The sequence below is a fragment of the Fragaria vesca genome, linkage group LG7 (genome assembly GCF_000184155.1).
Source record: "Fragaria vesca subsp. vesca linkage group LG7, FraVesHawaii_1.0, whole genome shotgun sequence".
Taxonomy (NCBI): Eukaryota; Viridiplantae; Streptophyta; class Magnoliopsida; order Rosales; family Rosaceae; genus Fragaria; species Fragaria vesca.
In genome coordinates this window covers 23,375,841-23,401,524 of record NC_020497.1, presented here as the reverse complement: position 1 = coordinate 23,401,524, position 25,684 = coordinate 23,375,841, and the positions used below count along the sequence as shown (strand labels likewise).

Here is a 25,684-nt window from a genome sequence, read left to right as displayed (position 1 = left end):
TGGACAGCCATCCTGCAGAATATGACAAGATGTACAGAACGTTGTTTTTCGGTAAAACAAATGCTTCAGAGCTTTGATGTACAATAGAGACGAAATAATTATCGGCAAACGTCCTCATACCCAATTTTTGGTTACGGAGAGTACAGAATTACATATAATTATGCTATGTAAGATCAGAAGGGCCTTTAAAGGTTGTTCATTCACTCTGCTATGCTCTTTATGGATAGGATTGGGCATTGGTTGTAGGTTAGTTATCTCCAACATATCAGGCACACATCCTCTTACAAATAAGTTGTTTTACTAAAATTATCATAACCTGTGCTGCAGTGATTTTATGAAAACATGTATGTGCTATATAAATGAGCAACATATCATTCTCCCTTTGGCTGTTGCTCGTTCTGATTGAGATCAAAATGAATAAGAGCCTCCTTGCATAGCAATTGCACGAGTTATGCTAAAATAAAGAGAACGAAATATGAGGTGCAAAACACACCTCATCTTGACATGATAGACAGAAAAGAACTAATACTCGATAATGTCACTGTCATCTTCCTTGGAACTTGTTGTTCTTGATCGATGAGTTAAGGTAGCCAAGGTCTCCACATAGCTACCTATACTACGGATAGTCTGAACTTCGCCAATGGATAAAGTCCAAAATTTATCATCATTAAAATTGTACATAACTAATAATTCTTTATCAAAAACCATAAGATCATGAGTTTCTGTCCAGAAACCGGAATGTGATAAGTCTTTGTATGGTTTGGAGACCCTCATTTTAGTCCAAGACTTGCTCATTCCATACTTTTTCATAACCCAAAACTCATTAAATATTGCTATATATAAGGTTGATGTTACACATAACCAATCTCTGAATGCCCCTAGTTGAATACAATCATTAGAAGCATTGGGCGGTAGTGCAATTTCTCTAACCTTCTCCTCTGGTAAAAGGAAAGATATAATCACCAATGATCCATCTGTAACCTTCCTCGCCAACCAATGAACATGACCATTCACCATGATCCCATCCAAACAACCGTAACTTTTGTAGGGAAATAAGTCGTCAATCTTTCGCCAAGAGCCAGTCTGCAATGTATAGACACTAAACACAAGTCCATCATCATATTCCTGCCCGTGAATCACCTTGTATTCATTGGTGGAGTGATCAAATCCAAGTGCATATACCCAAGGAAAAGAGGGATCCAGTGGTAGTGTCCATATTGGTGGCTTTGGCAGTTTCTTTGATTCCTTGGTTACAGGGTTGATCAAACAGTAACAGTTGTCTTTAGCAAACTGTGTCGTCAAGAACAAGCCATAGCAGGAACAATGGACAGAGGGAGCCCAGAAATCAAGCTCAGTGGATGCTGCTACTAAATTACCATCACCGTGAAACTGGTCGAAATTTAAAGAGTATAGCCGAAATGGCGATGAGTACGATAAAATATTGATAAACAGGCGCCGTCTGTCCTTATTCTCAACGGCGGCTTTGGAATGGTTTGCGACGAAATCAGGATGGGAGATTAGGGACTGCCATGACTTGGATACAAGCTTGAAGCGACACAAGGGCTTAACTGGTAACCTTAAAAGGATCGCATCTATAATCTCGGGTGGAAGCTCGACGTTTTGGCCACCGTGGACTTCTGTCTTCTTCTTCTTTATAGGACGATCTTCCATCTTCTTTGTCTGCAGATAGAATAATGCTTAAGAATACAGATGGAGGGTTGATGAACTTGTATATATGAGCCCCCGTGTGTAACATTTCCCAGAGAAATAAGGAAAGAGGTTTAGGGTTATCCAAGTAAGAAAAGGATTCCTAGTTATTTCTGGTGTGTGGAAATACTAGTGGCATCAGGAATTAGGAACACATGCAGGTTCAAGCATCAAAATCAATTATTTTTCACTTCATTCTCGGTAAAACTCTGATTCTCGGTGCTTGGTAAAACCAGTTTAACTTTCGGTTTATATCGCCTTCTCTCATTTGAAAATGAAAACAAAGTTCATCTTAACCATTAGTCCTTTGTGTGCAGATAACCATTGCTTCACCTAAGATTTCGATTCCGATCCAGCCGTGCAAGAGACCCTGTCAGGTTGGATGTGTGCATTCCTGCAAAACTATGAGCAAGTGCGAAATCAACTTTGCAACATATGCTAGAAGGATCGGCTATGCAATTTTGGTTTTGAACTTTCAGTGGTGTGTCTTCATTAGCTATCCGGTTTATCGGAATTAAAGGAGAGAGTAACATGGCATGTGCAACTAGCTAGCTGGGTCCTATTCTCTGAGAATATGTAGCACTAATTTTTTCATATACGTTCTATGTATCTTTTAATTTTTTTTTTATAGTATAAATTATGACAGTATCCTTAAAGACTTTTCAGGCTCATAGACTAACCTGTGCCGAGGGATCATGTCAGAACGCCTCATCCCCCTAGCCACCAAGAATAAATTGGAATTTAACTCCAATTAGCGTCAGCTGTGATTCGAACATGGGTATGAGAGTTCCACACCTATGCTCTTACCAACTCGACCACTTGTGGTGGTTTGTTCTATATATCTTGATGTTAGAGATCTTGGACCAATTGCCTTTACTATCCAATTGTTATCCGAAACTTTTGTAGTTTACAATAACTAGATTTTGTTTTTTTGGTTACTTGCAATAACTAGAATTGAAAATCTTATTACAAGTTTGAGGTTGAAAATTTAAATAATAGAAAGATCAGTAGTCTTATAGTATTTCAGGCTCAAATAAAAAACCAAAGAAAAAAGCGGAACAGCTGAGCCCGAGCAAGGCCCAAATAAAAAACCCGAGCAGCTGAGCCCGAACAAGGCCCAATTCCCAAATAAAAAACCCACACTGCTGTATATGATGATGGCTGGAAATTGGAAACCCTCGAACGTTGCAAAGTTGCCGTTTTTCTTTGTGGACGAAGAGAGTTCGCTCTTCCCTGGTTCTTCGACCCATTAACTTCAGAGCCCAGGTATGAGATCTTTCATTTCCTTATCCTTTAACTGAAGACATTAAGAATGGATTGCAGCTTTTGTGATTCCAACGCCTTTTCCATTAATGCCCCAAAGCTGGAAAACTTTGGTCTCTTAGACAAACTCTTCTGTTCCAAATACATATCACTTCGAGAATGGAAGATCTCCAATCAAAGTTAAACTTACACTCCATAATGATAATGATGATTTTGATGCTGATCGCGCTACTGCTCTGTTTGCACAAATTTCCAATGTTGAAGATCTGTCTCTTAGTCTCAAGGGTCACACTGTAAGTTGCTAATCTTTTTCATACTTTCACACTGTTTGAAGCTGTTGAGGAGTGGATCACTAAATGTAGTGCTGTGGATTTTTAATGTTATTTTTGTTTTCCTATATTTTTTGACAAAACACATTTCATCCTTGTAACTTGTCGTTCATGTAGGCTTCCTGCTTGCCTGAGTTTGTCAAACTGAGTCGATTGGTGCTGGTTCTGCATGGTTTCAATTACTGGGAGTTTCTTATTGAATGTCTCAGGAGATGTCCTAATCTTAAACATCTGATCTTAGAACTTAAGGTAAGAGGTATACATGTATTTTTACTTGTTGATACTTGATACCAGTATGAAGTTACTAACAATTCGTATTCATCCACTACTAAATGATTTGCAGGACAATAAATGGCGTAGCACAGATGACGGGCTAGAATGGGAGTTTTTCAATCCACTTGAGTGTCCTGCTTGTTTGGTGTCTCACCTCCAGACCATCTCCATAAAAGGCTTCAAGGGACAACAGGATGAGATGGACGTAGCCCAGTTTTTATTAAAGAATGGTGTAGTTTTGAATACAATGAGTATCCACACTGTGAGTGAGGTTCTTCTGTCTATGAAGGAGGACTTACTCAGGAAACTTCTGGAATATGTTGGGAGTTCAAAGTCTCGTGTTATCTTCGCGGATTGAAATCATCATCATCTGTAAGGGGTTCAAGGTCTTGTGTTATGGTTCTGTTTCAAGTTATTTATTTCTTTTAAACCTTCGACTGTTGTGGCCGGAACAATCATGTGCTTCATTGCTTTGGAGTGTTTAATGAAAAGTTTTTACTGTTTTGAATTATTCCCTTCTGATCTTTTGATTCCCAAGATGTTTCTACAGTTATTTTTGTTATGACGTTCCCAGTTTTTGTAAGAGTACTCTGGTGATGCTAAATTGCTTGTTTCAAAGCAGTTTTTGTAATATTCCAGCTCAATTTTTTTTCTTCTTGTTTTTGGATGCCGGCTTATCTATATATATAGTATCTGCTCTTATTAAACTCCATACTGGGGTGATTTTTTAGATTAAATTGTTTGGTCATGTTTCCTCTGGAAGAATTTAGTTCATGTTGATTGTTTTGTTCACTTAATTTTTGAGGAGCATTGTTATTCTGGGGAAGCAGGAACCTTAGCAGCATGTTCATTGTTTCCTCAATACATATCCAACAATCCAACTACGAAAAGGATTTCCTGTTTCTGGTGTCTGGAAATATGTTGCAACCAACTCTCCTATTCTCCCAATCTATCCGGTTAGCAGCCCCCTCAGGTTTATCAGCCAAATTACTCTCCACACCCATCTGTTTAACATCAGATCCTTTTGGACAGCCACCCTGCAGAATATGACAAGATGTACAGAACGTTGTTTTTCGGTAAAACAAATGCTTCAGAGCTTTGATGTACAATAGAGACGAAGTAATTACCGGCAAACGTCCTCATACCCAATTTTTGGTTACGCAGAGTACATAATTACATATAAGAGAAAGAACTTGTATTTAAGATCAGAAGGGCCTTTAAAGATTGTTCATTCACTCTGCTATGCTCTTTATGGATAGGATTGGGCATTGGTTGTAGGTTAGTTATCTCCAACATATCATGCACAAATCCTCTTACAAATAAGTTGTATTTACTAAAAATATCATGACCTGCGCTGCAGTGGTTTTATGAGAACATGAATGTGCTATATAAATGAGCAACACATCATTCTCCCTTTGGCTGTTGCTAGTTCTGATTGAGATCAAAATGAATGGTTAAAAGTTCATATAATAGCCTCCTTGCATAGCAATTGCACAAGTTATGCTAAAATAAAGAACTAATACTCGATAATGTTTTTGTTTTTGTTTTCTTGGTTAAACCTCAAAGATCGAGGAAATATATTAAGAAGAAAAGAACTACACCGGGCGCGGGGGGAACCAAATATGAGGTGCAGACCACACCTCATCTTGACATGATAGACAGAAAAGAACTAATACTCGATAATGTCATTGTCATCTTCCTTGAAACTTGTTGTTCTTGATCAATGAGTTAAGGTAGCCAGGGGTCTCCACATAGCTACCTATACTACTAATAGTCTCAACTTCGCCGATTGATAAAGTCCAAAAGTTGTCATCATTAAAATTGTACATAAGTAATAATTTTTCATCAAACACCATAAGATCATGGGTTTCTGTCCAGAAACCGGAATGTGATAAATCCTTATATGGTTTAGAGACCCTCATTTTAGTCCACGACTCGCTCACTCCATATTTCTTCATAACCCAAAACTCATTAAATATTGCTATATATGATGTTGATGTTACACATAGCCAATCTCTGAATGCCCCTAGGTTAATAGAATCATTAGGAGCATTGGGTGGTAGTGCAATTTCTCTAACCGTCTCCTCTGCTAAAAGGAAAGATATAATCACCGATGATCCATCTGCAACCTTCCTCGCCAACCAATGAACATGACCATGCACCATGATCCCATCCAAACAACCGAAAACTTTGTAGGGAAATAAGTCGTCAATCTTTCGCCAAGAGCCGGTCTGCAATGTATAGACACTAAACACAAGTCCATCATCATATTCCTGCCCGTTAATCACCTTGTATTCGTTAGTGGAGTAATCAAATCCAAGTGCATATATACAAAGAAAGAAGGGATTCAGTGGTAGTCTCCATATTGGTGGCTTTGGCAGCTTCTTTGATTCCTTGGTTACAGGGTTGATCAAACAGTAACAGTTGTCGCTGGCAAACTCTGTCGACAAGAACAAGCCATAGCAGGAACAATGGACAGAGGGAGCCCAAAAATCAAGCTCAGTGGGTGCTGCTACTAAATCAACATCAACGGTATGATCATTCTCATTGAGAAACTGGTCGAGATTCAAAGAGTATAGCAGAAATGACGAGTACAATAAATTATTGATAAAGAGGCGCCGTCTGTCCTTATTCTCAACGGCGGCTTTAGAATGGTTTGCGACGAAATCAGGATGGGAGATTAGGGATTGCCATGACTTGGATACAAGCTTGAAGCGGCACAAGGGCTTCACTGGTAACCTTAAAAGAATCGCATCTATAATCTCGGGTGGAAGCTCGACGTTTTGGCTTCCGTGGACTTCTGTCCTCTTCTTTTTTATAGGACGATCTTCCATCTTCTTTGTCTGCAGATAGAATGCTTAAGAATACAGATGGAGGGTTGATGAACTTGTATATATAGGCCCCCATGTGTAGCATTTCCCAGCGAAATAAGGAAAGACATCAAACTATCCAAGTAAGAAAAGGATTCCTAGTTATTTCTGGTGTGTGGAAATACTAGTGTCATCAGGAATTAGGTTCAAGCATCAAAATCAATTATTTTCCTCTACATTCTCGGTAAAACCAGTTTAACTTTCGGTTTCATATCGTCTTCTCTCATTTGAAAATGAAAACAAAGTTCATCTTGACCATTAGTGTATTGATTACGATGATGACCTTGATGATGGCGCTACTGCTCTCTTTGCAAAATTTCCAATGTTGAATATCTATCTCTTAGTCTCCAAGATCTCAATGTAAGTTGCTAATCTTTTTCATACTTCACACTGTTTGAAGCTGTTGAGGAGTGGATCACTAAATGTAGTGCTGTGGATTTTTAATGTTAGTTTTGTTTTCCTTTATTTTTTTACCAGACACATTTCATGCTTGTAACTGGATACCTTCTACTGCCTTTGGCAGTTCAATTTCTCGATGAAGAATTCTGCTTGATCGTTCTTTGTCTTTCATGTAGGCTTCCTACTCGCCTGAGTTTGTTAATCTGAGTCGATTGGTGCTGGTTCTGCATGATTTCGATTACTGGAGATGTCCTAATCTGAAACATCTGGTGGTCTTAAAACCTGAGGTAAGATATGTGCATGTTTTTTTTTTCACTTGTTGATACCAGCATGCAGCTACTAACAATTCTTATTATTCATCCACTCTTTTAAATAATTTGCAGGACAATGAATGGCGTCGCAGAGAAGACGAGTTAGGACGGGAGCTATTCAATCCACAGTAGCTTCCTGCTTGTTTGGTGTCTCACCTCCAGACTGTCTCCATAGAAGGATTCAAGGGACAACGGGATAGGCTTTTTGTTAGAGATTGGTGAAGTTTTGAATACAATGAGCATTCACACTGAGCAAGGAGGTCTTCTCACTCTTCTCTGTATACAAAGGAATACAAGAAACTTCTGAGTACTGACATATGCAAGGGGTTAAAGGTCTTCTGTTATCTTGGCGGATTGAAATCATCATCTTTTGTTGTTTTTGCTGAATTGTAATGGTTCTCATTTGACTGTTGGCCAGAACTATTACGAGCAACAGTCTGGGCTTTGGAGTGTTAAGATGATTCCATTTGAAAATTTAAACTTCTTGATAGATAATGTTTACAATTTGATAACTTATCAAAGCAGTCGTGAGGGACATACCTAAAATGAGGGGCACTATATCATAGAATTTGCCAAAAGCGAAAGCTCATATGCTATATATGAAATTTTACTGCATCACAACTTATAGGGAGGGTTTGGTACTTGGTGTGAACAATGAGATTTCAAAATCATGAAAACAACTTGGAAGCCGAGTACAGCTAGCAGCTTAACACTGAATTTTCAAGCAGAAAGAACAAAACGGTATCATCAAAGGCAGTACAACATCACAGCTTTTTCGACATAGAGCTAAAGAAATCTAAGCTCAAGATCAAGTCATCTATTCATCTCATTAACAAAATGGTCTTATTATAGATTCTTATAAACAGAGGACAAAGACAAGAGATAAACTGAAGCATTTTGCAATAATAGTACTTCTATTAAATATTAAAAATATGCATTGAAGTACATGCTCATATCAAAACCATCATCCCAGGAAAATTGCAAACACTACCAAGTCTTCAACTTCAAAATGGAAAAAGAACAACAGCATGGATAGAACATTTCCAATTAACTAGGAAAGCTAGACGGAATCTTAAAGTGAACTGTTTATTGATCAGCAATTGTGACCTCCACTTCGACACCAGGTTCAATAGTAATGGAGGTGATCTGCTTCACAACATCAGGTGAGCTGAACAGGTCAATAACACGCTTGTGCACACGCAACTCAAATCTGTCCCATGTGTTAGTACCTGCAAATCACAAAGCAATTGTTAAAGCAAAACAAAAGGCAAGTGTACAACAACATACTCAATGACTATTCAAGAACGTAAAGCAATTGCAGAGACACCATACCCAGACACAGATTACAGACACTTCAACTTAACAAAAACTAGAAAGCTTCAGACTTGTTTCCTCTTTAAATGAAGAACCTAAGAACAACGAAATGATATACATCTAATTCATTTCAACACTAACAAGGATGCAGTAAACCACTTATTGATCCACACTAAAGCTCAATTGACACAGAAACATACCTTCTCCACAGGGAGACTTCCTGGTGGTAATGTGCAGAACCTTGGTAGGCATTCTCACTGGACCCTTCACCCTGAGCCCCTTATCCTTAGCACCGCGAACCAAATCAGCACAAACTATCAGAACAAAACACATATCAGAACAACAGGCTAAACAATAGTCCTCGAACGAAACAACAATTCATAACCAAACACAACTAATGCTTCGATATTTGCAGAAACCGTGACTTGAACCAAACCAAATTCAGGAAAACGAGCTAGCTCATTAAAACCATCACATTGATTGACATGAACACAAAAGTTATTGCAACCCTAGACATGTCTATTCCAATATGTACTTTACAAAACTCAAGTGCATTATTCCATAAAACCACGAAGTGGGTCTTTTACCCAACATAGTAGACAACTTTCTTTAACAAATATCACAAAAATTTAACATGGTAAACTCAATATATACCAAATTTCAATGAAATAATCAGAAATTGAACAGAGGAAGCAGGTAAAGTAAGGACCTTTTTCCAAGTTCTTGACGTTCTTGGAAGAGAGGGTGATCCTGATCTTGTGGATCTGCTCCTGTGGCTCCTCAAGACCTGGCTTGGTTGGCTTCATCGCTGCGTACGCCATGGTGTTCAACCTTCCTCTCTTTTTTTACTCTGCATCAAATTCACAAACCCAATTAACAAAACCCAATCTATCAGAAATGGGACTAAGCATTACTAAGCTGAACCTAATCTGAACTGAGAGACAGAGAGAGACTGACCTAGGTGACGGCGGAGAATAGAGGGAGCTAAAGGAGCAGCGGCTTCAACCTCTTTTAAGCGATGGAAAGAGAAGCGAAGTGTTGCGGAGGACTATATATTACGGGCCATTAGGGTTTGGCAAACCATCTTTGCCACGTGTTCTGGGCGGGTCGGGTCGGAGTTCTATTTTTAGATCGGTTCAACGAATGGACCTAGGCTTACTGTTTATTTTTGTTGCTTGGGATACACATGCGATGAAATGTGCAACTTCATATATAGATTTGTCTTTTAGATTAATCCATTGATTGTTTTAATTGTAAAAATAAATTTGAGCTATAAATTGTTTATAAATTTGATTATCAGTTTTGATGTTATGAATAGAAGCAACCATTTCGATGATATTTCTTTTTGTAGAAAACATAGGAATGATTGTTTAACAAGTTGATTGACGACTGTTTGATCAGTTTCTGTGTAATGAACATTTGATTCATGATTTAAAGTCTCAGAAATTTATTCTAGTCCTTTTCTAGGTTTGCATGCAAAAAGACAATGAAAATAGGTGCAGATTAGAACGCTAACACACTGTCGGAAATTGGGTTTATAATAATCCAGAAACAATCTGCAACATTATCAAAGGAATCCTTTGGTAAAATTTTCCCAGAGATTCTATAAACCAAATACATAGAGGCCAGTACTTCGACAAGACAACAAGTTACGATCTCTTCACATATACAGCAAGACTCCTGGGCATAGGCATAATTGACCGGGTTAAAGGTTTGAACTTTGAAGATGGTATGTTGATAGGAGGAAGAAACTCAGTGTCGTGCACTGTCAGCCTCATGCTCCATCTCTTCTGCATCCTCAAAGCGTTGGTCATTGATCTGAAGCTGCATAAGATGAAAATGTTTTCAATTCAACATCAGCTCAAAGCTTTAAATAAGTTGATGCAAAGAAACTGACTAAATGACTATTCATCGCTTACCTCAAGCACAGTACGAGCTAGGTCATGATCCCCATTAGATTGCCCAATTGCAATTGAAGGCTCAGAATCATCTCCTGGAAATTACATGAAACACAAAGATATCAGTGATATAACAGATTTTATCAACTCAAAGACAAGCATAAACTAGAAAATAGTTGATCCGTCCCAGACCTGTTGCCTCATCTTCCAACTGGTCAGCACTGAAAATCCAATTATGCTCTTCTTCTTCATTGTCTAAAGAAAGTCAAGAGTCAGTATTAGAATAGAGCCAATGAAGCAAACACAACTTATGCCGCATCACAAAAACAAAAGGAAAGAACGATGCTCTGACCTTCAATTGGTTCAGGATTTAGCTCAGCACACTCACAGAATACATCAAACAAAGAATCCACTGCCATACAAAAAAACAATATACTAGTTATCCTTCAGCAAAATACTATATAAGTATGACATTTACGGTTACAATTCAGACATGGAAGTAAGGAAGGACAGAAGAAGAGAAAGTGTACATTGATTAGGATCGGAAGGGACAAGCCTCATTTCAGTGATCTTGGACAGAACCAAAACACCATTGCATTCTTCATCTGAGCCCTCCGACTCATCTTCATCAGCTCCAGTTTCAATCTTTAAAGTAAAAAATAGTAAACAGAAAACCATGCACAAAAATGCCAAACAACACAAACTAACATTGAATATTACAATCAGTCAAGCCCAACAATGTTAAGCCTAGCTCATGCCATGGTGAAGATATGCAAATCTTAAATAAGAAAGAAGCAAATAAATTCTGACCATAGAGCATAGATACAAACCTGTGCTATCACTACGTTCAGAAAAAGAATTTAAGTTTCTGATGAAATATTTCCAAAACACAGAAAATTCTTAACCATTAAATCTGTTTACATACTTAACTTAGAAACATCGTTTTAAAACTTGCCAAACAACAGACATTCAGAGTTCACACAAGATAAGAAGCCAGAGGATCATTAAAGTATGATAAAACCATCTCTTGAAACCATAGAATGGACCAGAAATTCTGACACTGTAAATTCCAAACAAGATAAACACAAGAGACCATATGAAAGAACTATACCTGAGCATATATGCAAGGAGACGTGTACGCCTCTGGGTCCCTGGAGACAGCATGCAGTGATATAGACAGGAAGTCCACCGCATAACCTTTGGTCCTGTTGGTATCACTCAACCAAACCACTTGCCTGCAAAAACACATAAACTGTTTAAATGGACAGTAACTTCATAGAAACAAAGTTCAACCCATCCCCATTCTTTACATACTGTTCTTTCTTTACTTTTCCCCTTAACGTTAACACAAACAGAAGACGAATACCAAAGTTAAGAGAGGATAGGACATACTTGGTGGAGATATAGAGAGTGCCAGGGGACTCAGGAGGGTGACTACCAAGGACAATAGAAACTCCAGGCTGGACATGCATCAGCTCCTCGCCATTCTGTGCATCCAGAACTGGTTGGTGAACACCATCCCTCTCGACTATGGCAGTGAATTCTCTAATCCCTTGACTCATTTTGCTTGCTTACTCAGGCTCTTCCTTCAAAAGAAAATAATGGACAGGATCAGAAATTCAGAATACAATCAGCCAAAATCCCACAATACATTGTAATGCAACAGTGTGTGGTTGTGTGTGTGCCTGTCTTTCATAATTTCAATGAGGCCTAATAGTTTACAAACAAACTAACATCTATCCTGTGAATTCGGAGGGCTAAACTCCGGCACTGATGATGAATAAGCAATAAGGGAGTTTTCCACACGAAAATAAGGGACAACCCCAAAGCAATAGGACTGGTTGCACAGCTTTTGTAATAGGCTTAGTAACCAGTACAAGCGAAAAGGCATATACAACTGTACAGGGTTCATCTAGATTCATAAAATAAACCTTACCCAGTAAACACCTCAAACAATATGCATCAATTTGTTAACAAAACCATAGAAACATGAAGTTTCAACTTCCCAGGGTCCAATAACACATGTGGATAGTCGGAATTTGAAGACGAAATCAAAAGGGTGGTTGAAGTCTTAACTATTCTGTCAATTTTTCAGCAAACGATTTAGCGGCGAAGTAACAATAGGTACAAATTTCGTTCGGAACGCAGATTGAGATAAACGAAAAGGAAATGAAATGGGTGTTAAGGATTTGGTACCTGGGCACTGAAGTCGGATCGAAGAAGGGAGCTCTCGTTGTCCACAGAGAGAAGAGAACGAATTTGCGTTCTCAAATTTTCTAGGGTTTTAGTAGACCTGAGAGGTTTTAGTCTTTTAGAGCGCCACTTTTCTTTTCCAGGCCATAAAATACCGCCATTTTAATTAGCTGTGGGTTTTGATTTGGGCCTTGCTAAGGATCAAGGTTAATTTGTTGTTCAAATTTTTTTTTTCCCCCTAATACAATACAATTTTGAAGCCTATCAATCCATCCGGTTGAGCATTGCTCACGAACATTTCTGTCAGGTTCCATTGAAGACTTGTAACCATCACCTAGCGTAAACCCAAACTGATATTGAAGACTAGATCTTTGAATTTGGCCATGACATTGTTATGAAGAAAGTAGAAACACCAACACAAGATCGATGAACGATGTATTGTTTTCGGCTAGTTGAGGCATATGTCAAATCCTTTCATGTAGCTACAAACATTAGATTGTTCTGAGCTTGGAAGGTAGATGATATTGGCACTTGCCAAAGTAGCTTACAAAATACCAATTCATTCGTGTCCTAAAACTCACAATCAGGTAAATGTAAGTTCTACTAGATGTGTTTAAATCATTGGGGAGAAATCAAGATTGTTTGTGTGCCCAATTTCCTCAACTTGGCTATCAAAATAAACAATAATAGAGCAGCAAAATATAAAAGATAGAAACATCAAATATAGCATTTAAGTAAACGAGCTCAAAATGGTTATGGTCATAAAACGAAAACGACACATCAAGTCCTAGGTATACATTAAGAATACCAAAATCTTACATAGACAGAAATTGGAAATACGAGCAAACAACTTAATGAAAAAGTCCGTTCCTCCTGCCAAGAGAACCCAAGCTAGCTATCAGAGCTTCATTCCCATCCTAAGCAACAAGAGTGCTGGCAGTGGTGGACTCGCTGTAAAAAAACACATTGGATAAGTTAGTGTACATACAAATTGGATAACTATGCTGACTGAGCCTCAAATAATATAAAAGCAAAGTAAGATTGAAATAAACCTCTCAAAGAATATAAACAAACAACATGTCTTGACTATGAAATTACAAACATGGTTAATCTACTCTCTTAATTCACTTCACTCCTAAATTATAAGAGTATCCACAAATCAGAAAGAAGGATCCTATTTTACTGGGAATGTGAGAGAATACAGTTCACAAGAGCTACAGAATTTTGAGGCATATGCCCTTAAAAAACCATCAAACAGCAAGTTTCAACTAGACCAAGACTAAATCGGGATATTCTTCGATAGTAAATAAGCAGGACACCAACTAGTTAAATGTGAAGTTCAGAGATTACAGTACACAGGAAAGACCTACAGGATTTCAACTACCATAATGTCACTTAAACCGTTAGAGCTCACTACAAAAATGTACTGCAAATTTAGCAAATCAGCAGTACAATAAGCAAACCAAACTGCAAAAGAAGTGAGCATGCTTACTATTTCCAGACTGGGGGGAGCTTCTTGGTCTTCTTGTAGTAACGAGCAAGCCTGTGAATCCTGCTCTCCACAAGAATCAAACGGAACTTGGAGTCCTTGTCCTTCCTGTTCCTCTCCAAATGCTTCCTCACTGACACAGCCTTCTTGATAAGGTGGTACAGATCCTCAGGAATCTCAGGAGCAAGACCTAACAAATCAAAAGTAAGTTAGCCACACTGTTACAAACAAAAATCATAAAACAAGACGGCCAATTCAAAGTAGGAACGATAATAAAGAAGATTCAGACATAAAACACTTTCGACCACACAACATCAAAATGCAAAAACAGCTCAGTGTATCAAGCTAATGTCAATGTGCTACCGCAATCAAGTCTCAATCACATAACTAAACACTAAACAAACAGCATAAACCTCATTTACACATTCAATTCAAAACGTAACTTCACAAACACAAACACTCAAATCCCACAATCCCCATTTCACATTCAATCGAAAACTTTATATTAACCAAAACACAAACACCCTCAAAAACACAAAGAGATTAACAAAAAGCAAAAAGGGTATACCATGAGCCTTAAGAATCCTCAAGATCTTGCTTCCAGTAACGCTCTTAACCTGAGCAATCCCATGAGAGTCACGAAGAATCACACCGATCTGAGACGGCGTCATACCCTTCTTCGCAAACTTACAGATACTATCCTCCACCTTCAAAACCACACATCTCAGTTCTGGGTCTCAATCAAAAACCCCCAAATCAAAAATCTAGGGTTTATAGAGAGATTCACTTACATCGGGAGTAGAGATCTTCAACCAGCTCGGTGGGGTTCTCTTGTAGGGCAGAGCCGAAGCTGACATACCCTTCCCATGGCTGTGCATACGACCCATGATTGCAGCTGAGCTCTCTGCTTTGGTCTCTGAGTTGGGGCTTGACTGCGAGAGCGGCAAAGGGTTAGGTTTTCAGAGATAGGTTTTCGCTAGGGTTTATATATGAAGGCCGGCCCATTAGGGGTGTTGCCCTTTGCTTTTGTGAAAATGACGGCCTTGTCCTTGGACTGTTAAATTGTAAGGTCCATGTTTCGGTGGGTCGGGTCAGGAGATTACTTTGAGGGATTGGGATTATGAGGGCACCAGCATATTGTATTTGGACACCCTGTGATTTAGACGTAGCAAGTTTGTTGACGAGGCGGCGTTAAACCTGTTTAGACGTTTAAGCCTGGATTTAGAATGGATTAAAAAGGTCCGGGTGGGAGTAGATATCATTGACATGATCAAGCAAAACGGGTAATAAGAGTACAATGTGATGATCTTAAACCTTGCTCCAATGTAATTGGGAAATCAGCTACCTAGTTGAAACAAGTGACTAACAATTTAAGCGGCAAAAGCAAAACCATGCCTAAACTTCCTAGTTGCTCAAGTACTTTTCCAATTTACCTCTTCATCCAACTTAAAACACATATGCACCGATTAAGCACCATCCTCTTTCTCTTTCTCTTTCTCTTCCTCTACAGCTGAACTCACACATTATATACAGTGTTAAAATAGAATTAACAAGATAATCCAAAGCACAATGGTTTAATTGTATCTCACAAGAGGTCTGTACTAACATTGTAACAATTTAGAAGTAACGAGAGAGAGAGAGAGAGAGAGGTTCAAGTAGTCCTACTGTAAAACAACAGAAAGAAAACAAGTACCAGATGCAGTAGCCAAAGTGCCAAACCATAACAGCATCCAACCGTTGCTTGCCAGGTTTTTGACTTTGAATTGAAGAAACACAGTAACAAGATGTATAGCCTTCAAAGTACGTATAACCTTTCCAAAAGCTAATGACTCCATATATAAGCTACTAATATGACCACTGAAAAGTTGCAAAATGTTTAGAAATGCTCAATAATTGACCCTCTGACCCAGAAGTTTATCTCCGAAGTGTAGAGTATTACATGAAGCAGAAAGAATCAGACTGCCATGAAGACCATTCACAAGGCAGACTTGGAGGTTCTATTGTCTGCAAAAAACATGGTTCTAAAAGCTGTAAAGAGGGAAATTATTCCATGAACGTAAAAAATTATTGATTTGTAGTCTTACACTGAATTTAATACTTCAAAGAACAAATCAAACCAAATATAAAATGAAATTTAATTACTACATAAGATTGTTCAAGATGGCCAGGAGAACGGAATCAAGAGCTAAGCAAAACCCAATCCCAACAGTACCCATCTCAGCAGCACGGCTTGCATAATCAGACGGTGGTGATGTGATGGTTGGAGGTTGACATTGTGATGAGGTGTGAGCAGAGCAGTTGGGAATAGGAGATTGGGAGGGAGAATTAGCTATTTAGTTTTGCGATTGAAGATTGTTCAAGATCATATCGGTTATTAGAGCTATAGCGATTTGCTTTGCCTACATTTCGTTTAAACATATCCTTAAAGAAGCGAACTTTATAGCTGAAGAAATTGCTAATATAGCTTAGATCGTAACACATGCAAATAGTGTTGATTGTTGGGAAAATAGAGTTGTTCCCACGTAGGATTTGAGAGCTATCACTACAACAACATTGAGCAATAGCAACACATGCAAATGTGACTTCTAGCCCTGATAACCAGAAGAGCAGAAATTCCTTTTTCTAAACTAATCATCCATCTCTAGCTACTTCATTACCAGTACTGAGACAAGTGATGCAATTAAACCATAACTTTCTTTTTCTCGGATTGAAGCTCTATTTTCTGGAGACTAGAATCATGATTAACTTCATTTTCTTTTATAAAAGCTTGAGCACAGAAAATGATAAGGACACCCAATATTCCATAATAACATGTTAAAACATACAGTTCATACAATCATACCTTCATGTATAGTTACAACTTACAAGTTTGCAGCTCAAAAAATGAAAATATGGAAAGTCCACGTCAGCATCACTGCATTTGAGTAGCTGTGCAGCACTGTACTGGTCTCTGATCATACAAAAACTCATTGTACAATTGTAGCCAACTCCCAAACGGATACAAATGCCAGCTCGGGCTCATAGTACCAGTTATGGATATGGAATTATGGATGGACGGTCACAACAAAAGTGTGGTGCTTCTGTTTGTATATGTTCACTGACCCCATTGACCTTGATTTTCTTAGGTGAGAGCTTTTGTGTTCGACCATGGTGAACTACAGGCACGCCAAGCTCGCAGTCCATGCCTTTCGCGGCCTTGCGTCAATGATCGTAACCAGACCAGAACCCATGTCCAGAGGCTACTATACCAAGCCTTCATCTTCGGCCTATAAACCAGCTAATAAGTTCCCTGCGTTCTCTCCTTCCTCTGTTTTACACAACCCAATCCCACAAAAAACACCGTTGAGATACTATCACGTGGATCGTCTGCATTTTGTTGAATGGTTCCCCACAGATTGGTTTTGGTTTACTCCACTTGCTCTTTGGGTGGGCAGTAAGGTGTTCGAGTCATGCCTCTACAGGTTAGGGACTATTGAGACTGTGCCTTACACCCAGCGTCGTCGGCATCTGGTAGCTGCACCGTCCTATCAGGACGTATCGGAGCAGTTCCGGCCATATACGGCAGTTTTCGGCCAAACCAGCGCGTACACGGTGCCTGGTAGGGTTAATATTATGTTGTCGGAAACGGCCGGATACGGTTTTATACCTCCCGTGGGGGCAATAATGACTTTGCACCTTGGTCTTATTAAATTAGTGGGTTGCATAGGCGGACTGGGGCAATGCGGGCTTAGTGGAGTTCGTGGCGGGCTAGGTGGTAGCTATGATGGTTGGGCCTAGGCAGCCTGGTCGGCCCACCTTTAAAAAAAAAGAAAAAAAAATGTCTCGGATCTCTCTTCGACTATTTTTCTCCAAGTTCAACATAACTGTGATGGTTTTGAACTTGGAAATTGTGAAAACCACCAAATGTGGATTACAATTTTCTTGAAGGAAAAGGGTTCAAGCATCTGGTTCGGATGGAACACCACCAGGCAAAGTGAACATTTTCTTGAACTGGAAGGGTCCATTAACAGATAAAGGTTTTTGATTCGTCATGGTTCTACAAAAAAGGATTCCAAAAGCATAGCTAGAGGCCAATTATGTGGAACCAAAAAAGCCACTCCCATACCCCAAACTTTGTCTATGAGAAACTCTTGGAAATCTATCATTTTGATGATTCAGATTTCCATGTTTTGTTGATTTGGTTTGGGACAAATGTACGTTCTTATGCCATTGTTTTTGTTCTATTACATCATTGTAGCGCTGACTAATTAGGAAAAGTAATGCTGCAAAATAAGAAGAAAAAAATATGAACAATGTGTATACTAATGAGGACTGAATCATGAGTTGTACGTGATTAGTAAAACTTGTTCTTTACAGCCTTCAAATTCAAGCAGAGTTTCAATTAAGGTTTCTGTGAGCAATGTAGGGTTTTATGTCCTATGAAAAAGGAGATGCTCATTATTTTGATATTGACACTGAAAAGAGCTATGCTTTCTTTAGCTAACATCCACACAATGAAAGTTTGAAACCCAGCAAACATACAGTGGTAATAAGTTCAATTATGCAGTTGGTTTGATTAGAAATAAAAAGGAGCTAGGATAAGCAATTAAGCATGCTGGAATTCTTTACTATTCCCAGAAGAAGAGTGAGCCCTATGTTTTGGAGGGAAAGCACACAACCCTATGATCTTTATGTTCATTTTGAGGTTTTGAGGACAATGAGGCTAGCTACATGAATTTGCTTCCAAGAGAACTTGTCTGTTCTAGGCCAGACAGAAAATTGCATTGCCTTGGGGATAATCACTTCTCATCGTTTCATAATCCATTGGCAACTACTTGTTTACTGAATCATTATGCACCAACATATAATCCAAGGGAGATGATGTGCAGGATTCTGGACACGTATTGCTACAAGTCGATAAAATGCATCGAAAATCAAAAGAACAGTTTTCTAGCTCAAAGCTTTACTACAATTCGAACATAACATGCATGCATTGTTCAAAACTACAAGAGTGCAAGCGAGGGCAATCCTTCCTATCCAAAATTCAGTTCAACCATTAAAATGCTTGATATGCATCTTCTTCAAGTGTCTGCATTCTCCTAAATGATGTGGTTGCTGGAAGATGTGTGCTAAGACACTTCAAAGATATTTAGATTGGAGTGGAATGTTAGCCAAATTGCCTCAACAAGAACAAAGTAATGATGTTTGTATAAAAGAAAAGAAGGTATATATGTAGGTTTCTTGATGTCAAACAGAACCAGATTCCCAGCTGAGATAATTTAAGGATGAGAATATATGGTCAGTGTCTCAATCCAATATAGAAAAAGCTTAAGAGAATAAAGAGTGCATGGCAAAGTGACTCATTATAAGAGATGCATTATCCCTCCACAAAGGAACTAGTAAAGTTTCATAGAGGGGGGAATATATACAGAGAATCAATCTCATCTTCCAGAGCACATCAGAATTAACAAGTAATTATTCATTAATCAATCCTTCATTCCATGATCCATTCTTTTTTACCATAGTCAACACTATCTTCCACAGCCCCAACATCACACCACTACCATGTCCACACCTCAAAAGCCACACATTGAATAGAAAATGCTGTGAGAGACCAACCTTCCTTTTCTGGGTTACTGTGGTAACTTGTTTAGATCACACAGATGAAATGGTGAAGTTAAACAAGGGTTTTTTTCTTTTTCTTTCTCAATGCACATTGGGGATCACAGCCATGCTTCTTGTTCCACCCCAGATCAATGTACCAATCTCAAGATATATGTATCAAAAGGACCTCTGTGAGATTCTCACATTCTTGTATGTTCTATGTTAAAGCCACTGCGGTCTGCTTTCACCAACACCAAGTGATCAGTTGCTTTCAGCAAATTTACAAGCTAGGGACAATTAGATACACACATTTCTGCATTGTTTGTTTCTGTCAGTTTATTCACAAATTCAAATCATGACAAGTAATAGCAAACCAAATTTTTTCCACCAAAAGTCCCATTCTTTTTGTGGGTTTCCAGGCTAGTTATTTTGTTAATACAAGTTTACTAGCACCAAATGAGAGTGGGTTTTAGCATTAAACTAGTCTTAGTGCTTAGTTTGTGCAACTTTTTCCACCCTCAGAAAACTGCTTTCTTATTAGAAGAAGAGCAATTTTATGTGAAGCCCATTGACTGGAACCCCAGAAAGAAGTGATTTTTGATTTTCCTAGAAGCTGAAAGACAACTTTTTAGATAATCTTTAATTTGAGCTTCTCCAAAAAGCTCAAAAACAGCTTGTACCGGAAGCTTTATCATAATATTGAACTAATCACACCTTGTATGCTTTGTTAAATTATCCATGCACAGTACCACTGAGTTGATTCTTTACCTCTATTTTTTTACATTCGAGTTTAATAGACGCTACATTTGATGAATTTTTTTCGATTCACCTAACTTGTTTTATACCTAAAAAAGAAGATGGTCATGATATAACTAGGACCTTTCAATAATTTGGACATGAATGAATGCATGTGATCTTTAGCAATCAACAATGGTCCATCCTCCCCTTGTACAACCACAACACAAGTGCATGGGGTTGGGAATCCCATTTCTATATGGAGAACCACCATGATCATTCAATCAAAGCCAAAATGAGACACTTCCAACACCCCTCCTATCCTTGGGGACCAAATTCAATTCCCCCATCTACCCAATTAGATCAAAAATCAAGAATTTGTTCAAAAAATCTAGGGACAAAATTTGAGTTTGAAACAAATGAGAAGACTACAAATGAATAATAGAATAGTGGGACTAGGACAATGACAAATGGACAATAGAGTGAAGCAGTGTCAGAGTCTCTCTCTGCCTTGGCACGATGATAGAGAAGACTCACCAATTAACACAGCTTTCCAACCAATCCCAGGCCAGTCTCATAAATAAGTTTTTTCATTTTTGAATTTTTTGGGGATTCAGAACGGTCGGATCTACGGAGCATCCGACATGTGGTCTTTCCGGATAGGTTGGACAAGTTTTAACCAATTGTATAAGGAGCTTAATGGGGCTTACTGTGAGGCTGAGTACACTGGACCATGAGTAGAATTTGAATTCGAAATAAGAGCGAATATCTCCGTTACGATGACGAAAGTGGCCTACCGTATCTCACCGTCTCCTGTTGACCATGTGCAGCTTCTTACAACGATGTGTTCTGTTTTTCACAATACTACAAGAGAAGTAAATTTCAAACTGATCTTTTTGTTTTGTAGAGAAGAATTCAAATCCATGAATTTTCAGCTGATCTTGATCACGATCAATGTGAAATTATTTAACTTTAAAGCTTAATAAGAGATTCAAATACGACGTTAAATCGTCAGTAGGTAAACAATGAGCTTAAAACGTAAAACAAATAAGTTTGAATATGAATGAATTAAGAAAGCTATATGCATTACATGATACATTGACTTCAACCATTACCCCGTCATAAAAATGAGATATATCTTTGTTTCAAAGTATTTGTTGATTGCCTTAAGCCCTTAAGACAAATTTCTATCTTTTATAATGTTTTTCATATTGACGCAGTATTTTTTATTGTTGATTGATCATCAATTTTACGTTTTAGTGAACAAAAGTAGGTTAAAATTTGAAAATTGATTTCCAAAATGTATCTTGTTTAAGCACTGATCGGAGAGAGTCGTAGAAATTTAAGCACTTGTTTATCAAGAAGAAAAATGTATCTTATTTTCTATTATTCAAATTTCAAAATCCAATAGTGATGTAATGTAGAAAATTTTCCACATTTTCTTTGTGGTCAAATACTCTGATAAATACTGCAAAACTTGATCTTGGAGTTTTCCTCATCAGACCAAAGACTCGGAGATATAGTTTACCTCTTTGGGTTCTGTTCTACTACCCAAACAGGGAAGGTCGTGTGCCTCAGTTCTTAAAGACTAGTCCTTGACTAGTTGACTGAACTTAAATTATACTAGCATGCAGCTGCAGCTACACATGGTCTTGTACTCACTCAAATCCCAAGTCAATCAATCAAACGGTCCAAACCCAAACCCAACTCCTTTACTTTTCTGATCTCTCTTACACATTTCCACTCAAAGAACACACCTCAGTCCTCACCACCTTCTCTGAGCTCAAGACAGAACACAAGCTTCTCACTCCTTCTCTGCAAAACCTGAGAAGAAGAAGAAAGAAAATCCAAGCTAACCCAAAAAAATGGCCACCACAGTTTTCCTTTTCACCTTGCTCTTGTTCTTCTTCACAAACCCACCTCATGTTTATGGAAACACAGAGCTGAGAGCACTCATGGACATCAAGGCCCTTTTGGACCCCCAGAGTCTGTACCTTTCTTCATGGACTGTCCATGGAGACCCCTGCGACACGTCGTTTGAAGGCGTAGCGTGCAATGAAGCGGGTCGGGTTTCGAATATTTCATTGCAAGGGAAAGGGCTAGATGGGAAGCTGTCTCCTGCCATTGGAGAGCTCAAGGATTTGACTGGGATTTACATGCATTATAACTCCTTGAAGGGAGAGATACCCAAAGAGATTGCCAACTTGACTCAGCTCAGTGACTTGTATTTGAATGTTAATAATCTAAGTGGAGAGATTCCTCCTGAGATTGGAAACATGGGCAGCTTGGAAGGTTAGCTCTAGATTTTTCAGCAAGTTTCTTATTTTGATTTTCTTTAATTAAGCTTATGATTGTGTAGAATGACTTCATAAGCATTTTTTTGTAGCTTTATGAGCTTTTGTAGTGAAAAGATTTGAACTTTGTTTAACAGAAAGATAGATTATTGGATTGTTTCAGAACAAATGGGTTTGGTCTGTTTGGACAGTAGGACTATTTTGTTCAGTTTGATAGTTTGGGTGATGTAAGATTTGGACTTTGTTTGTGTATTTGTGTAGCTAAAATTGTTCTATACTCTATGCTTTTAGATGGGTTTTGGTTCCAAATAGTAAAACAATTTGCTTTTGGGTTTTTTTTTTTTTTTTTTGATTGAAACAATTTGCTTTTGGTTCTTGGATGCTGAAGATTGTAAATTTGTTGCTATATTTTGTTTTTCTCAATGAAACAATCCGATATTATCATTCATTTTCTCATTCAATGTGGTTTATTGGTATCCAAAAGCTGATAGAAAATTGAATGCATGGAAGAACACTAAATTTTTGTTTGATATATGTCCTTTTTTATATTTTAGTTTCTTAAATGGTTTACAGTCTAAGTAAATCTATATGCTTCCTGATCCGGGTTTTGTGTTTGCTTTACAGTTTTGCAGCTTTGTTACAATCAGCTAACTGGAAGCATACCAACGCAGCTGGGGTCTTTAAAGAACCTCAGTGTTCTTGCTCTGCAGTCCAACCAGTTAACCGGTGCGATTCCAGCAAGTTTAGGAAACTTGGAAATGCTAATGAGACTCGATCTGAGCTACAACAACCTCTTTGGTTCTATTCCCATGAAAGTAGCTGATGCCCCTTTGCTTGAAGTTCTGGACATTCGGAATAATACCCTCTCTGGCAATGTACCTCTTGGTAAGAATTCATTTGATCTCTACATTTCTTGATGGCCAAAGCTTTTACTCATCTATTACTATATTTAATGCAGCTCTGAAGAGACTAAATGACGGATTCTCTTATGAAAACAATCTGGGATTGTGTGGAGCCGGATTTATGTCCTTAACAGCCTGTAACACTTCCAGTCATCTTAATGCAAGTAGACCTGAACCCTTTGGATCGACTGGGACAACACGAGCTATCCCGGAGACTGCAAATGTGCAGTTGCCTTGCAACCAGTCTCGGTGCTCGAATATGTCAAAATCCCATCAAGCATCTGTTGCTGTTGTTGTTGGTATTGTCGTACTAACAGTTGCCTTATCGGCTATAGGAATTCTACTTTTCACACAGCATCGTCGTCAAAAACAGAAGCTTGGGTCCTCATTTGATGTTTCTGATGCCCGTCTTAGTGTTGATGAGACTAAGGCTAAGGGAGTAGCTCACAGGAAATATGGCTCTCCACTTATGAGCCTTGAGTATTCTCAAGGGTGGGATCCTTTAGCTGATGGGAGGAATTTAAGTGCATTTGCCCAAGACGTGTTCCATAGCTTTAAGTTCAATTTGGATGAGGTGGAGACTGCCACTCAGTATTTCTCTGAGGTGAATCTATTGGGGAAGAGTAACTTCTCTGCAACCTATAAAGGAATATTACGAGATGGGACTGTTGTGGCTGTTAAGAGCATTGGAAAAACTTGCTGCAAGACTGAGGAAGCAGAGTTCTTGAAGGGGTTGAACATGTTAACCTCATTGAGGCATGAAAATTTAGTGAAATTGAGGGGATTTTGTTGTTCAAGGGGCCGCGGAGAGTGCTTTCTCATTTATGAATATGTTCCAAATGGAAGTTTGCTGCGATATCTTGATGTGAAGGAGGGCGACAGCCATGTTCTTGAATGGTCAACTAGAGTTTCTATTGTGAAGGGCATCGCAAAAGGTACGTTTTTTGCTTATCTATTTTGAAGCTCCATAACAATAAAATGTATTCATAGAATTAGTATAATTTGGCAGAGTTATTCCATACAGGTTTACTTGTTTAGCTTATAAACTATACAAGTAACCTGGTTCAGTCTTGAATGCTTATGTTTACAAGAGATGCATATGTATAGCTGTTAATAAAAAATAAAATAAAAAGTGATTTCCAGTGGAGTCAGTTCATGATTTCTCTGTGCTGAGTACCACTGTCTTTCTGCAGGTCTATCTTATCTACATGGATACAAGCCAAACAAACCGGCTCTTGTTCACCAAAACATTTCAGCTGAAAAAGTGCTGATTGACCAGCGATTCAACCCTTTGCTTTCAAATTCCGGCCTGCACAAGCTTCTTACCAATGATGTCGTTTTCTCAGCACTCAAGGCCAGCGCTGCTATGGGCTACCTAGCTCCAGAGTACACCACTACCGGACGGTTTACAGAGAAAAGTGATGTCTATGCATTTGGAGTGCTGGTTTTCCAAATCCTATCAGGGAAACGGAAAGTAACTAACTCCATGCGTCTTGGTGCTGAGTCAGGCAGATTTGAAGACTATATTGACCAAAACCTCAATGGCAGGTTCTTTGAATATGAAGCGTCCAAGCTTGCAAACACTGCTTTGCTCTGCACTCATGAATCTCCAATTGAGAGACCATCTATTGGAGAAGTTGTTCAAGAGTTAAGTAATTGCAGTAGCTGTCTCTGATTCCTCAACATAAATTTCACCCTTTGCCTCAGTAATAGGTAATGGGATAATAGTTAGCCAGGTAAACTAACTGCCAACTTCGGTCGATAGTTCGGGGACTTCATGATGTAATTTATGTGTCCTTTTTCTTGAGGACTAAGCTTTGTTATGATTTGTGAATGTTGTGGACCATTGTTAATGTAGTCTATTAGCAGTGCATGTTATGTTTTGGGAAGATTCTCTTATGTATTGTAGCCATTGAATATTGTTAAGAGGGTGTGTCTTCCTTCCTGAAGCTTTTGTCTTTACTGTGTTAAAGAGGTGTTTCTTTTGAGTTGAATAACCTTGTGATAATATGGACAAGGGATGTGTTTTGTTATTAATACGAAAACAAAGGAAAATATGTTTTTCCTTGGTTAAAGAGGGAAGAAAACATCGTGGAATAGGGAAAAGGATTATCTATAGGCTAT

At 38.5% G+C, this 25,684-nt stretch overlaps 7 protein-coding genes across 7 annotated transcripts; 2 read left to right on the top strand and 5 right to left on the bottom strand.

Annotated features, from left to right (window-relative positions):
* Nucleotides 1–522: 522 nt before the first annotated feature.
* On the bottom strand, nucleotides 523–1,671 carry LOC101313565 (F-box/kelch-repeat protein At3g06240-like). The gene has a single exon (XM_004309226.1). It carries the CDS (start codon nucleotides 1,669–1,671, stop codon nucleotides 523–525), a length of 1,149 nt encoding a protein of 382 aa, XP_004309274.1.
* A 191-nt stretch (nucleotides 1,672–1,862) lies between these two features.
* LOC101313267 (putative FBD-associated F-box protein At5g56430-like) lies at nucleotides 1,863–3,930 on the top strand. The gene is made up of 5 exons (XM_004309225.1): nucleotides 1,863–1,868; nucleotides 2,025–2,084; nucleotides 3,093–3,263; nucleotides 3,417–3,548; nucleotides 3,643–3,930. The coding sequence occupies exons 1-5, from the start codon at nucleotides 1,863–1,865 to the stop codon at nucleotides 3,928–3,930; spliced, it is 657 nt and encodes a 218-aa protein (XP_004309273.1).
* Nucleotides 3,931–5,263: 1,333 nt separating this feature from the next.
* LOC101312981 (F-box/kelch-repeat protein At3g06240-like) lies at nucleotides 5,264–6,406 on the bottom strand. Its single transcript, XM_004309224.1, has one exon. The coding sequence runs from the start codon at nucleotides 6,404–6,406 to the stop codon at nucleotides 5,264–5,266; it is 1,143 nt and encodes a 380-aa protein (XP_004309272.1).
* Nucleotides 6,407–8,051: 1,645 nt separating this feature from the next.
* On the bottom strand, nucleotides 8,052–9,494 carry LOC101293827 (40S ribosomal protein S20-2-like). Its single transcript, XM_004308122.1, has 4 exons — nucleotides 9,424–9,494; nucleotides 9,176–9,316; nucleotides 8,667–8,780; nucleotides 8,052–8,381 (listed from the first exon to the last, which is right to left on the bottom strand). The coding sequence occupies exons 2-4, from the start codon at nucleotides 9,285–9,287 to the stop codon at nucleotides 8,239–8,241; spliced, it is 369 nt and encodes a 122-aa protein (XP_004308170.1). The 5' UTR covers nucleotides 9,288–9,316; nucleotides 9,424–9,494; the 3' UTR covers nucleotides 8,052–8,238.
* A 477-nt stretch (nucleotides 9,495–9,971) lies between these two features.
* On the bottom strand, nucleotides 9,972–12,725 carry LOC101293530 (chloride conductance regulatory protein ICln-like). The gene is made up of 8 exons (XM_004308121.1): nucleotides 12,561–12,725; nucleotides 11,757–11,950; nucleotides 11,476–11,599; nucleotides 10,895–11,009; nucleotides 10,717–10,776; nucleotides 10,557–10,619; nucleotides 10,386–10,459; nucleotides 9,972–10,290 (listed from the first exon to the last, which is right to left on the bottom strand). The coding sequence occupies exons 2-8, from the start codon at nucleotides 11,924–11,926 to the stop codon at nucleotides 10,219–10,221; spliced, it is 678 nt and encodes a 225-aa protein (XP_004308169.1). The 5' UTR covers nucleotides 11,927–11,950; nucleotides 12,561–12,725; the 3' UTR covers nucleotides 9,972–10,218.
* A 561-nt stretch (nucleotides 12,726–13,286) lies between these two features.
* On the bottom strand, nucleotides 13,287–15,024 carry LOC101293240 (40S ribosomal protein S13-like). The gene is made up of 4 exons (XM_004308120.1): nucleotides 14,838–15,024; nucleotides 14,615–14,753; nucleotides 14,050–14,236; nucleotides 13,287–13,508 (listed from the first exon to the last, which is right to left on the bottom strand). The coding sequence occupies exons 1-4, from the start codon at nucleotides 14,931–14,933 to the stop codon at nucleotides 13,475–13,477; spliced, it is 456 nt and encodes a 151-aa protein (XP_004308168.1). The 5' UTR covers nucleotides 14,934–15,024; the 3' UTR covers nucleotides 13,287–13,474.
* A 7,205-nt stretch (nucleotides 15,025–22,229) lies between these two features.
* On the top strand, nucleotides 22,230–25,362 carry LOC101312687 (probable LRR receptor-like serine/threonine-protein kinase At5g63710-like). Its single transcript, XM_004309223.1, has 4 exons — nucleotides 22,230–22,656; nucleotides 23,283–23,543; nucleotides 23,617–24,495; nucleotides 24,754–25,362. The coding sequence occupies exons 1-4, from the start codon at nucleotides 22,230–22,232 to the stop codon at nucleotides 25,233–25,235; spliced, it is 2,049 nt and encodes a 682-aa protein (XP_004309271.1). The 3' UTR covers nucleotides 25,236–25,362.
* The last annotated feature ends 322 nt before the right edge of the window (nucleotides 25,363–25,684 follow it).